Here is a 15,161-nt window from a genome sequence, read left to right on the forward strand (position 1 = left end):
TTGCCTTTCCCCCCTCAAATTATTCTACCTTTTGCCCCTCCCCTAGCCAAGATAATAATAGCAAAAGTATCACGCACTTGTGTGTGTGTGTGTGTGTGTGTGTGTGTGTAGCATTGTCCCCTGGGTTATATGGACAAATAAAGAAATCTGAGAAGGTTAAGGGAAGGGCAGACAAAAATATTATAAATTAACTGGAAAAACTGAGTCTGTTCTTCCTCTACTGGAGTAACGAAGTACAAAGTATTTGCTAGGGGACATATAGCAATATTTGTTGACAATATACATAAACAACTTTTATTACTCATGTTCCAATAAGGTGTTTATATTTCTGTGGCCCAAAATAGCTTTTATAAATGATGAGATAATATTCACATATACAGTTCTGTAAATTTTGTTTGATGTTATATTTGTGTATCCAGTTACCTTATATCTGCATTTTGTTTGATTTTTCTATTGCTCATAGCATTATTTGTAATATATAAACATTTAATAATAACAAAATGGGGAAAATGGGAGGTTTCCAAGTGTAATGGGGAAAGCAACGGGGATTCTTTCCCTGTGGGTGCCACATCCATTCTGAGCATCTTGAGTAAACCTTACTTACATTAAAAGGAGTACAGGTGTACAGCTAGCAATTGAAATGCCATGCCAGTTAAGACAAATATGTGACTTGCTGCTGTGAGTCTCAGCAGCTGTTAATTTTAGAAGTGTCTGATCTGTGTTGCTTCACATAAACATGGGAGGCGGAGGGAAACAGCAAAGCACCTGAGTTTTTGCAGTGCCACATACTTCTCCATCCATCTAGACTTGGCTGCCCATTAAAGTCCTGTGAACAAGAGCCGGTTGACATCTGTTGTTGGTGAGAAGCTCATTGAAAGGTGCTAAGGGCTTTGCAAGTGTGATTTTAACATTTTGCAACAGATGCCAAAATATCCAAGACCAGCACTGGCACTCTGCTACTGTGAACATGTAGATATGCCCACAGATGTCCAGGTAAATGAAACTTAACAGATGCTGGCACTTTAATGATTGCATTAGTTCTTCGCGGACTCTGGTTCATAAGTGGTGTACGTGTGTTTTATAAGATTGTATTTACACATTATTTACAGTTGAGTTTGTCCCTAATGCAACATTCAAAGCTGTTTCCCTCAAAGAGCATTATCCAACGAAAGTTAAGTTAAAGTCCAGTTTTCTGTTAATAGGATAGATTTGCAGCATAGTCTGAAGCATCTTTGGTCAACACTTAAGTCCTGTTCAGTAGAATTTACTCTCTAGAAAGTGCATAGGATTACAACCACATTTTTAATTCTTGTCCACTCAAATCAATGCGGAGAGTGCTTAACTGGCTGGATTGTGTCTAGAGTTACGATTCCTATGGGAGAAGCTGGATTGCTCTGTAAAAGTGAGAAGTTTTATTTGGGCTGTTTGCTTGTGTTGTTTCAGCAGCAGCTTTATGAGCACGTTGAGTGGCCAGAATATCTTAAAATTGTTACTTAAAGTAAGAAGCTGTTTTTATATGTCCATATAACACCAACTAAATGTTGGTGTCAGTTTCCATTTTACTCAAATCATTGGTCTATTTATTTTTTTTAAGTCGCTGTGCTAACGCGAGCTGTCTTACTGCAATTAACATACAACTTTAAACCTTACTGAAAGAGTGATTCCCACAACTGCACATAAATATGCACATCTAAATTTAAATTGCCTTTGTCTGGCCTAAGGAAGGGCACTTGGTATTTTTAAACTAAAAAAAAAAGCATCCAGGGAGCAAAGTAAAGTTATTTTGAAATCAGCCTTCAACAAATGTGTCAGTAAAATATAAATAGATTACATGTTAATAGCATTTTCTCAGGTTTGCAGTTTACCTGATCTAAAGAAAAATAACTGTGTTGCTACCTTCAGATTCAGAACAAGTTGTCTAGTTTTTGTCTGTGCACAAGCTGCATTTAACTCCCTGTTCCCCCCGATAGGTTCCATTAAGCTGGTTTCTCATCCGGTGTATATCTCAATATAATAAAAAATAATTTGTCATTCAAGTGGCACTATGGTTGCTTTCTTTCTAACAGTAAGAGCAGATGGCTGAATCCAACAATGGTTGGATGAACTGTATATTTGCCTCTCTTCAATGGATCTTCCACAATACTGATAGCCTTGTCTTTTTTTAAAAAAAAGGTATTTTGGTTGGTTACTTTTTAATAGGGCATGTGCTGTACTTTCAAATTGGAGAAAGGAAATGTTAAAGCAATGTGTGGCAATATTTGTTAAATCGTATACTGCCTTATATTTCAGAGATGCCATTGCTTTTCTCAAAGTCACTTTCCAGGAGGAGAGGCAGCGTATAACATATATTCAGATTAAAGCACCAAATAGTTAATTTACTAAAATATTTAAATGGCTGAAATCACTAATAAGGGTGCACCACTAAAACAGCCACTTATTTTAGCCATAGCACAATACACCCACTTGGATGGTGGTGCATGATGGCTGTGCTTTTTCTTTCTTTCTCCCTTTTTTCTCTGTACCCATGGCAGGGAAGGGTCATGTGTGAAATGGCCATAAGCAAATGCAGATATAAACATACATTTTTAGCATAAGGTGCCCATCTGTTCATAATGTGTCTTTTAAGTTATTACAGGAGGTAGAGCAACAAAAGTTTAACCAGGGGAAAACTTTTCTATTTGTAGGTGAGGTTAGAGTGCTAACATCAAAACTGGAAGGAAGCTAAAATAGCTCTGGTGTACGTGCTACATACACTTTAAAATATTTTTAGGATTTAATATGGGATTTGTATTGCCAATTGTATACGTTTTCATAGTGGAAAATGATATGCCCCAGTTCTTTTGTAGAAAGGTCAGGTATATTAAGATGAGCATTCCTGGACTCGCTGATCCAACTTCTCAGCATAGTAACTATAACACTGAAGGAAAGCAGAGCAGCAGCACTAGACTTGACCTTGTGTACTTGTTTTTACCATGAATAGTCAGCTGGCAAACAAAAGAGCTCTGTGTGAGGGGGCACTAGTTGACATTTACCCTACTTTTTTCTTATTTATCTTGTTGCACATGCTTCCTAAGAAACAAACAAAAAATCACTGGGTGACATTCAAATGTGTCAGCCCATTTGCACAATGGAATTCTGCCTGTGCCAATGACATTTCCCCTTCCTTTCCTTCCCCTTGCTGCCCCCTCCCCCCAAAAAACCCTTCATTAAAAGATGTCAATTCCTTCACATAAGGAAACAGGATCTACCTTATACTGAGTCAGGCAGTTGGTTCATCTAGTTCAGTTTTGTCTACATTAGGGGTAGCCAACATGGTTGTATCCAACATGGTTGTAATCCAGAAGTTGTGGACTTCAACTCCCATCAGCCCCAGCCTACATGGCTATGACCAGTAATGATGGCAGTTGTAGTTGTCATTGGCCTTTATTGGCATAAATTTAAACAACAGAATCATAAAATCATACAAATACATTGAGAATCCAAACACATGCAATATATAAAAGACTAGATAGCCACAATTGAGTAAATCAGGCAACTTTAGATTTAGCTTTAAAAATCTCAGCTAAATACAATCTTGGTAGTTTTGGGAGTATTATCCCTCAACAAATATTGGATTACAGACTCTTTGTAAATCAATATTTTAAGCTGTAAGGGAGTCACTAGGAGATCTCTGCAGAGGGTGTCGAGAAGAGGGCAATCCAAAATTATTGTATTTGGTGTTTTCTTATTACAGGAGCAGGATCTGTTCTGGAAGGGGATTTTTTGTAGTTCCATAACATCTGGGCACAATCATGTTGACTACTTGTATCTCTGGTTTACATGGATGGTTCTTCAGACTGGAGTCTTTACCAAGCCCTATCTGGAGTAGTCAAGGGTTGAACTGGGACCTTCTGCATTCAAAGTATCTGTTCTACCAGTGAATTATGGACTCTCCGACTTCACAGCTTCACAGGGATTCTAGCATTTTGGCAGGCTTTTATGCCACATATCTCAAAACTATCCTCTTAGATGAATGTACTTAACTTTTTGCAGGATGAAACACTGAGATTCCAAAGGATCATATTACAACAAATTTAATAACTTACCCATGCAAACTTGAGGTTACAGTGAGTAACTTGATTACGGTAAATCAAGTGGTAATGTCAGTTGCTGTATCTTACAGTGTCCTGTTCTGGGTGTCATGGATGGTTAAAGTGGTATAGATTATCTCTCAGTTCTCAGAAGTGAAATGGTAGACTAATAACTGTCACAATTGTCAGGCACGCATATATGCTACCAAATTTGGTAGCATATTGGGTGCTACCACTATACTGATGACACCCTGCTCTATTTCTTGTCATCTTAATCGGGTGAGGTCATGCACATTCTGGTCCAGTGTCTGGTAACTGCAATGAGTTGGACGTGGGTGTCTAAATTCAAAATTGAATCCTAATAATACAGATGCTGTGTTATCCTGGGTCCCTGTTCTTGACAGGGTTGCATTATGCCTGAAATAACATGCATATCCGGGGGGCTAGATTCCACCTTTTGACTGAAACCCTTGTGTCATCAGTGGCGAGGCGTGCTTATCCCCAACTATGGTTGCTGTTGGATGGAGATAGTCTGGGCACAGTAACTCATTCTCAAATAACTTTTTATTTAAATCCATTCCAATCTGTCTTCAGGCCTGGCCATGGGACTGAGAGTGAGACAGGGTGTGTGTTGCCTTGCTGCTGCTTCAGCTTCTTGATCTCTCTGCAGATTTCAGTACCATGGTATCCTTCTGGAAACTGGGCACACACTGCTACAGTTGTCCTACCTAACCCACAGGCCCTTAACAGCTAGGGACCAGTTTACTTGCAGGATCACCTTATCTCATTTGACTGCTTTGATCTGCGGACCTGGCACTGTTACAGGTGCCACATGTGCCACATAAAACTACTTCTGCAGTTGTAAGAACTTGATCTTATAGTGTGGGAGCACCACCATTTTGAAATTTCCTTAGCTATTGACACCAGGCAGCCACCTTTTTTCAGCACCTGCTTAAAACATTTTTTCATCCGGCAAGCCTCTCCAGACACATACATGTTGACGTGTTGTAATTTTTTACTGTGAATTCTATTTTATTTTATTTTAATCTTTTAAATGTTTTTAATTACTTGTTTTTAAACGATAATTTAATATCTCTTGCAAACTACTTGGAGGTTTTATTACAGTCCATGAGTGTGTGTGTGTGTGTGTGTATACTTGAAATAAAATTCTGTATATTCTGGAATAATATGTATCATTAACATTTAAAGGAGGAATGTAAATAGGAGAGGAATATGAAGGAAGAGGAGAGAGGAGAAGATTAACGAAAATTGAGGGGTAGGTTAGAGGTTTATTGGAAAAGAGGAAGAGCATGATGAATAGGGTGAGGAAGAACATTTCAAGTGGTGTGGAAGGAGAGCTGGGGCAGTGGGAAATGAAGAAATCCTGGGGTTTGACAAGTAGGAAAAAATAGCAGGAATAGAATGCGCTCTCTCTCTCTCTCTCTCTCTCTCTGTGTGTGTGTGTGTGTAAAATCTTCTCCTGAGTCTTATATACCTGAATAACTCAAAATGTAATTCTGAAGGTTTTCAGAAAAAGAAGCTGGGGTATGGCTAGGGCCCTATCAAACTAGGCAGCCAGGGAGTCCTTTGGAGCCAGGGAACTGAGCTGTGCTGGGAAGCCTGGGTGGGGGCCAGCATTCAGCAGGCAGCTGGAGTCCGCCAGGAGTTTCATTGCTCAGCCATGTTCTCTCTGGCTCTGCTCCCCGGCCTGATTGCCAATCTCTGCAATGACCTTTGCTCGTGTGCTGCTTACACGCCAGTGTGTGCTAATGCTGCAGTTTGGTTTCCAGCTTGGAACCACTTGTGCTGCTTGCACGAAATGCCTCTGCTACTTCATTGTTTAAGGGGGATGATCTTGTCCAGCCTCCTTGAACTGCACAAGAGATTAACTCTCCTTTTGGTTTAAATCCAAGTCTCTTCTAGGGGAAAATGTGTTTGATTATCCATCTCTTCATCGAGTTAGGAAAATGTTCTTTTCCGTTAAGTCTCTTGCCTCATTTTGGCTAGTTTGACTATTCTTAGGTCTCGCCTAATCCCCTCCCCCCAAATCATTCAAAGCTGTCTTTCTTGCTTTTAATTCCAACTAATGTTACTTTTAGTAATTACTTATGGGCTAAAACTCCATTTACAAGGAACAGTTTGAGATTATTTAAATTAAAGCTGCACTCTAACAATTTGCTAACTGACTGTAGATAGATAGATAGATAGATAGATAGATGCTTCCACGTGTGTGTGTATATATATAAATTAGATGCTTCTACCTATGTGTATTATTGCTGTTGCTGCTGTCCCACCTTTTAAATTTAAATTTCAGTTTAAATTCATTTGGATGCTTCTGTTTATTTAGGGTGATTAATGTTAAACTGACTGTTCCAGTTTTAAACATGGACAAAATGTACATATTCAAAATAAAATTAATATGTAGTTGCATATATGGAAAAAGTGCTCCAAAGGGAGGCTTTGCTACTTCAGACAAGTTACAATTAAAGCATCCCCCCACTTTTTGTTTTGTTTTCTAGAATGCATTTTTGAAGTTGGCTGTAGAGTAATGATACATTTCCTTATACACTTCCCCTAATTTAATTGTCGTCATCCAGATATTTATTTTTCCAGCTTTGTTCAACAATGTATCTACCTCACTTGAGGTCTTATTTATTTATTTAATAATATATCAATTTTTAACTTATTTAATTTTATTTTTTTCTTTCCTTTTATATTGTTCAATAGAACCATATAAGACTTAGAAAGACCGTAATTGTTTTGAATATCGTGTACTGTCAATCCATCAATTCAAAAACAAACCTTGTGCGGTAGGTTAATAAACAATGACTGGCCCAAGGTCACCCAGTGAGCTTCATAACTGGGTGGGGACTGGAACCCTGGTCCCCCAATTCTTAGTCCAGTACTTGAACCACTTACTTTATTTAAAGCAAACTGCTACTTTGAGTTCTCCACATTGTCTATGAATTTAGTCGTGGTCTTGAATGAGAGTGATATCCACGCTGACATTTTCTCAGAAATTGTAACAGAAATCTTGGCTCCTAACAGCAGGAATTGCTGGACGCCCACTCTCCTATAATATGCCAAAGTTCCACTTGAACTTGTGGAATGGTTTCAACCAGCACCTTGCAGATCTGATTTATGGTTGAATTTTGTGTATGGGAGTCTTTGAGGTGAGCGACGCATATTCATATAAACCATGGGTGGAAGTTAGTATCGTTTGTGCAGGATACAATTTCACGGCCTACAATAGAAGGGAGCTCTGTCTTTCTCATCAAATGAACCCTGCAAAGGTTTTGCTATTGAGGTAATACATCTCTGTATTTTGGAAACTATTTTCAGGCGCAAGCCAGGATAGGGATAGAGTTTCTCTTTATACAGAGCACTGAAATAAGATCTTCAGATGTTTTCAAATTTGCTGTCTTTAAGTTGGAGAACAGAAAACATCGCTTCAGTTTTTAGGTAATATATGTTCAAAAGCAAAACAATCTGAGTAGTGGGAGGCTTGATTAATTGGCTTCTTTGCATTTAGTGCAATTGAGGCAGTGCTTGCCAATCAAGCATAAAAACGGAGTTTACAATCCTGATCCAGCCTGACAGACTCTTAATTGCAGCATGCATCAAAAAGTTTCTCCAGAGATAGCTCTGCAGAGTTGTTTAACCAGGTGTTTGGGTCAGTTTTGACTAGGAAGATGAATTGGTGGGTAGCTCATAACATTTTGCAAATATTTCAATTTGATAAAGGGTTTGCCTGTAACTTCAGAGGACTTGCTGCATAGGAAATGGTGCCTTCAGAAGCATGAAGGGTGGTTTTCTTCCAGCTCTTCTGGAATCACAAATGACAGGAATGGAACGCAAGTTTTTGAAACTGATGTTTTTAATAGAGGAGGACTCATATTGGTTACAGGAAGCAGCCAGTGCTGTATACCTGTTGCTTTGAGGCCCAAGTAAGAAATTTTGAATGATCACCAGTAACATTCCCATTGAGGGTGGCAATATTGTCAAAGTCAATTCTGAATAATAGAATCATAGAATTGTGGAGTTGGAAAGGACCCTGAGGATCATCCAGTCTAAATGCTCCCCCCCCTGCCCAATTTCAGTTGCTGGATTGCATTTCCCAGTGGCGTAGCGTGGGTTGTCAGCACCCGGGGCAAGGCAAGTAATTTGCGCCCCCTAACCCCTGGATTTGCGCCCCCTAACCCTAACCCCCAGATGTTGCGCCCGGTGCGGCCGGCCCCCCCTGCACTCCCCACGCTACGCCACTGGCATTTCCTAAAACTGAAAAGACATTGCAATGGTCATTAGTGCAATATGGAATGTTGTGATGCCCTATATATCGTAGATGGCTTTTAAGAAATAATAGGCCATTTGCCAGTGTCTGCTGAAGACAGGAGTGCTGGGCTAGATAGATTGTGGGCTGATCCATCAGATATGATCATTACTCTGAGCAAGCTGTTGTTTAATGCTGGCTCTTTAAAATAGAAACAGAAAAATGCTCACTTAAGTCAGCTTTCTGAAATAATGCTTTGGGGGGGTGGAAATCCATGCTTTGTGTCTTCCGTTAGCTTGGATTGTGGTTATAGTTCTGGGGTTAGAACTACAGGCTTGCTCTAATAGTCATGTAGTACATTTCTTATACTCTTTAATCTATCATGCACATGCTCAGAGGTGCTCTTTGTAGCAGAAATGTCATTTTAAAATAGATTCCACATGAGCTGTGGTTCAAATGTAAACCTTGGAAAGAGTACAAACTTCTCATATTTAGTAGTCCCATTGTTGATAAGCCACAGTACTTCCGTTTTATTTTAGCAGCTAATGGCAGTTGTGCCAAAATGAGTGCATGATGTACACTGAATTATAAACCCCTTGGGTTCTTAAAAATACCAATTAATCTTATTTTTACTGGGAAAATGTGAAAATAGCTTTATGCTTAGCAGGTTAGCACATTATTGAGAAAATTAGCATTTGCAGTCCAGCAGACCCCTGGTAACCAGCTGAACACAGCTTCTGGATGTGGTTGACAGAGGAATCTTAAGGGGAGTAATTGCTTAAAATGTCCTTTAAAAACAGGTGCCTACTTCCCACTGATGGACATTTGTAGGAACTCCATACTCCTGAAGCAAAATGTTTTGAAATGCTGTGGCCAAATACTTAAACTGTGCTTGAAACAGTCCATGTTGCATATAAACATTCCTGTTAATGCAATCTGTAAGTTTTGTAAGAATTCGTCTTCTGGATCCAGTTACCTATATTCTTCCTTTTCTCATTGAGGGTGAGGTAGGGAACTCTGCTAGAAAGCTATTTATGGAAAGAAAACAAACTTCATTGGCCATGTTTGCATAGGACATTAAACCAGACTTTCTGCTTTGTTATGATTTATTGAGAACAAGGAGCATGCAAGTACAATTGTTCCCCCTTACCGTAACTCCTCCCTTAATGTGAGGAGCAGAAACAAACTAGGACGCATGGGCTTCATGTTACCTCCTAACAGGGATTGTATTTTGTTGTTCCCTAACAAACTTCAATTAGCAACACAACAACAAACCATTGCTCCACGTTGGCTAGCAATCTTGACTTGCTAGGAAGAAACAAACCATGATCCTGGTTCAGATGTAACTTCCCGGGATTTTTGCTTGTTTGCTTGTTTTGCTCAAGGGAACATCATTGCTTGATGTCAGTAAACTATGATAAGCCAGAAAGGCTGACTTCTCATTTATGTTTGATACGACCATTGTGTTCTAACCTTTGCTTCATTGTAGTCTCTGTGTCCTTGGAAAAGTCATTTCTGCATTAAGACACAGAGGAGGATGGGAAGTCTATTTCCCACCCCAGAAAAGAATTGGCAATGTTTTCTCTTGTATCATGTATTGCTCTGATAAAAGTCAATACATCAGGAGATGGTGGGTGATTAGCTTGTTTTCTCTTAATGGATCTTAGAATACAGTTATAGAGAAACACTCTCTTTTTTTGTACACAAACAGCAATTGCAAATCTTGAACTCGCTGTGATACTCTGGTTATTTACAAATGTAAGTCAATACACAGAACATGAATTGAGAGTGGTTGCTATAGCTCTTCTCCGGAATCTGCGCTTGTACTTTGAGCATAAGATGGCCTGTCCAAATGATTTAAGAAGAGAATATGCTGTGCAGTTTGTTCTTTTTAAGAATGCATAACTATTTAAATCATGTTGTGACTCTGAAAACCTGAAGAATAAGAAACACACATCTTTCATGTTTGGCTTTTAACAAAGGAATTCATACTCCATTCCTGTTGAACAAATTATTCCTTGTATTCTGTGGTACTATCAGTAAGTTGCAGAGATAGTAACCAGCCTGTCCCAACATAAGGACAACAGTAATTCCCAGAGGCACAGTAAGGAGTGAACAAAGCAATAGTTGTATTGGTTAAGTTTCAGGAAGTATTACAGTTTGGCCTGTATGTTATAGCAACAGATGCCCACTAGATCTGGTGGGGCAAATAAGAGGTCACAGGGTTGTGGCCAAGTTCTGGTTTTCTCCCCCAACACCCTCCCTTGCAAAGATACTATAGTAGACATTTAAGCAGAGCTATTTTACAAACAGTTTACACCTTACTAAACTGGAAAGAAATGTTTTATTTTGGTTCAGAAGGGATCCCTGCTGCCACAATTGTGTCTCTGCTGGGATAAAAAAAAACCAAGGTTCTTTTTCACCTATTCTGGTTCTTTTCCAATCCTACTCCTTTGCAAAGAAATAGTGGACACTTAAACATTGCAATTCTGTGAATACTTAGCACTAAGGGTTTGTCTTCAGAAGGAGTCCTTGCTTTCACAATTTGTAGTGTGTATTCATGCCACAATAACTGTACATTACTCAAAGGGTAAGGCCCTTCGAATTCCATGGGGATTCAGCCCCACCCCCCATAAGTATATACAGAATTGCAGGCCGAATGAGTTAATCTTAAAGGTACCACACAGGACTGGTAATAAGGGACTCCAGGCTATGGAATAAAATCCAGGAATATTAAGTGGACTAGGAACTGGTACTAGCAGTGAGGGTTATCAATTGAAGTTGGAACATTCAGGATAAAAGGAAGTACTTATTCACACAGTAAATGGGCTTTGCTATTATAAGGATGTAGAAATGGTTGCCAATTTAGATTGCTTTAAAAGTGGATTAGACAAGATCATGATGAGATGGCCATCATTAGCTGCTTATCATCAGTATCAGAGGCAGCATGCTTCTGAATACCAGTTTCTGGGGATCATGAGTTGGAGATTACTGGATAGTTCAGTTGGTTAGAGTGTGGTGCTGATAACTCCCAAGGTTGCAGGTTCGATCCCCATAGGGGACAGCTGCATACTGCTGCAGGAGGTTGGATTAGGGTCCCTTCCAACTCTATGATTCTATAAAAACTGTTGTGCACATGCCCTACCTATGGACTTCTCATATATATCTGTTTGGCTACTGTGACAACATGGAATGTTCATTTGTGGCAAGCGTAGATTTATTGCAGCATAATATGCCAGATGGTCACTTGCTCACCTGCCCCATCTCACTATTCTGGAAACAGCTTGGAAGATCCACCAAAAATGTTTCTAATGTTGTTGCATCTGTTCCAGTCCTCTCACTTTCATGCCCTTTCTCCCTGCCCTGGATTCAACCTCTGCTCTCTTCTAATTGTGTGAAATGTGAGTTTGTAGTAACAGGCTGAAATGCTTAACATAATTGGGTCACATTATTACTATGTGGAACGTAAAGCTGTCAAACTCAGGTTATTTAAACAGAAAGCACGTGACATTTATGAAATGTCTGCAGAGCTTCTTCAGGGGATACAGAGCTTTAGGACATACCCCAGAACTACAAAATCCAGTGTGCAGACTATGTCAAGGTATTAAAATCCCAACTTCCCACTGTCTTGATGGTGCTTTTCAGATGGATCCCATTAGATGTTCTTCAACATGTTTATGTGCATGGGAAGAATCCATGCTAGATTATTTCCTGCTTAGTGGCCCCACAAATAGGTTTTGGTGCAAGTCATCCTTGTGTTAGAGGCTCCTTCACAGCCCTAAATAGCTTATTCTAAAAAGAAGTGTCAACATTAGACTTAATGAGCCAGAGTGAGAAGTCAAAATAAAAAATGCACTCTGGGTTTGTATTATCTGACTTGTTGAAATAAACCCTTCCAAGAGAAAAATATGTGAAGCCAGTTGTCATGAAACAATAATATACATCCTGACAGCTCTGGAGGCCTGATGTATGGCTGCTACTGGGATGATTTAAGTCTTTTAAGAATGTGATGAAGGAGAGGAGAGAGAGACAATAAAGTAAGGGCTTGATGTTTCCACCAGTGGGGTACTTTCACTTTGGGGAATGCTTATTTATCCAGTGGTAAGGTTGGGGACTGGTGGGTGGGAAAGGTGGCGGGGTGGAGACCAAGGGAGTTTACGCTCACCAGCACTGGAGTGGAGTCTGGAACGAACGTTCAGGCTCTTGGCTGGCAGGGGAGACGGAATGTTCCGAGTCAGAGCTGCTTTTGGAAGAAGGGGGTTAGCTGCCTGCAAAGGAATGTTTAGCAGGCCTTTCTATTGTCTGCTTCTCCATCCCTCTGCCTCTCTCTGTTTAATGTATTAAAACTGTGGGGCAGGAGGAGGGAAGAGAGAAAACAAATGTGTGTGCAGCTGACAGGTTAATAAGTGACAGATACTATTTCCAGCTGGGATTTGGATGGCGTAGTAGGTAACTTTTGCTGAAGCTGCACCGAGGGATATCGTTTTGGTCATAGTAGTCTGTGTGCCGGGATGAGTGTGATGTGTTTGTGATATGAATAAACTGAAGCACAAACACGGGAGGCCCTATAATGTAGTCAACACGTGGATATTCATAAAGCAGAATGCCGTTTCTCAGTCGTGGCAAACTTGTATCCAAGAACAGAAAACTAATCATGATCATCCCCAATTTTAGGGTTAGCTCTGTCGTGAATTTTCCTAGGCAAGCTGTTTGCCCTCTGCCAATCCCACCCCACCCCTCCACCAGTATTGCAAGGATAGTAAGACCAAGCCTTACCACAAAGGTGGGGAACCTCCAGATCACAGGTCCAGTTTGGCCAGCCAGGGGTCCCAGTTTCTCCCATCAGGCTACTCCTAGGAAACCACACCCACCTGCTCCACACCTGATGTCGTATGTGGCTTCATGTTTAGCACAGGTACTAACGTGGCTTCAAAGGAAAAATTGGAAGCTTTAAATTGATATTTTCATGTTACAGGAACCATACTTTGGAGCTCCCAGGTGGGCACATTCACTGAACTCTTTTCTGTGCCTGCTAAAAACATTTCCACCCAGCCTTTCTAAAAGCCTACTCAGATGTGTAAAATATTTCCATGTGTTTTTAATCTGCCATTAATTTTAATTATTTTTTTCAATGCTTTAATCAGTGTTTCTCAAACTATAACTCCCATCATCCCTAGCTAGCAGCACTAGTGGTTAGGGATGATGGGAGTTGTAGTCCAACAACACCTGGGGACCCAAGTTTGAGAAATAACTGCTTTAAATAGTTGTTTTTACTGATAGCCTGATTGTGTCATTCTTTTTGGAAATTGACTTGAGGTGTTTTGTTTTTAACAGTCAAACAGTATATACATTTTGGGGGAGGAAGTAAGAGTGAGTTTCCAACTATTCCTTTGCTGGAGAGTGGCACACTCCCACTGCCCACCAGTTTATCCTAACGGGCATTGAGAGCATGTCTTGATCTAGGATCAGGAAAGGGCTTGCATTGAAACCCTTTTTAAAATGGTTCCTCGGTTGATGCAACAGGCAGAGAAATCATTAAACCATCATCCATTACCCTCAACAATTTTCAAGTGGTCTGTTGGGGGCGGGGGGGGGGGGAGTTTGGGAATCACTGGTGCAGACATATTGAGCTCGATGTACTAGTGCCCTGACTCAGTATAAAGGAGCTTCCTGTGTGAGCTTTGCTGAAGCTTTATTTTGCAAACCAAAGCTGAACTTTGTTATACAATTACAGAGTGTCAAAATCTTAATGATGTATGTATAAATTGTAATAAGTATGTGGGCATTCTCTTGTTTTTCAGATTGTCGTTTTACTCTGGACATTCTTCGTTTTCCATGTATTGCTTGCTGTTCCTAGCAGTAAGTATACTTTTTAGCAGCCAGTTATGATGGTTTTTTTTTTTTTTTGCTTAAAAAATCTGTTTATGTTGCATAGCATGAATCTGAAACATTTGCTGCATCAGCATTTCATTTGGGCTGTTTATGCAGAGGAAGCATTAAAATGAAAAAGACTGGGGTGGGGTGGATGTTTGCTCTGAGATCTTTTCACTTGACGGTTGGAATATTTGGCCACTGCATGTTAGGTAGGCTCCTCCCTAAATTGTCCAGGGAGTCTTTGTGTGAAGGCCAGTTCAAGCTTTTCTTTTGCTACGCTAGGTGGAAGTCTCAGAAAGTGCATCCCAGGACCACCTGTGACATTACAGAGGGTACCAGGACGCTTTCAGTTAGTGTCAGCTATCAGCCACACCAGCAGTGATTCAAGACCCGGGACTAATGCACAGCTTCTGATATGGAAGGCACCTTTGAAGTGTGACACCCTAGGCAGCTGTCTACTCTGCCTATATGGCTGAGCCTATCCTGAAAAGTGAGCAGCTCATAAAATGCAGCCGCCGCCATTTATCTGAACCGTAGGCACTTCAATAAGCAGCATGGCCAGGCTCGCTTTGCAGGGGGAGAGTCTCTTTTTCCCTTTCTATCTCTGGCAAACTAAGCTTGTAAGAAGCAGTAAGGACTCTTTCTAACTGATAGTCCTAGGCATTCTTTTTGTAACTTCATGCTTTGCTCTGGGTGATTTGGGTAGGCTTAGCATGAGGCAGGGAGTGTGATGCAGATGATGGTCTATCCAGCGCAACCAGTCTCTACTTTAAGCAAACAAAGCAAGGAAGGAAGCAGGAGATGGGAATCCGCCCATCAAATGTTTTACAGGCTTCAGCAACATAAATACTGTACTAATTTCTGACTGCCATCCAGTCTTGATAAGCTACATTCTAGCTGTTTGTTGCTCTTTGTTTTTGGCCAGGAGACAAGTAACTACCAAAGCA

General features: G+C 40.3%; 1 protein-coding gene across 2 annotated transcripts in view; it reads left to right on the plus strand.

Moving 5' to 3' along the window:
* The window catches only part of PLPP1 (phospholipid phosphatase 1), an 84,858-nt gene that overhangs the window by 48,946 nt on the left and 20,751 nt on the right, over positions 1-15,161 (plus strand). For both annotated transcript variants that reach the window (XM_083404522.1, XM_083404523.1), the window contains exon 4: positions 14,142-14,199. In XM_083404522.1, the coding sequence (XP_083260648.1) occupies positions 14,142-14,199 (58 nt within the window). The remainder of the gene's footprint in view (positions 1-14,141; positions 14,200-15,161) is intronic.

Source organism: Podarcis tiliguerta (assembly GCF_965153285.1).
Source record: "Podarcis tiliguerta genome assembly, chromosome: 11".
Lineage (NCBI taxonomy): Eukaryota > Metazoa > Chordata > Lepidosauria > Squamata > Lacertidae > Podarcis > Podarcis tiliguerta.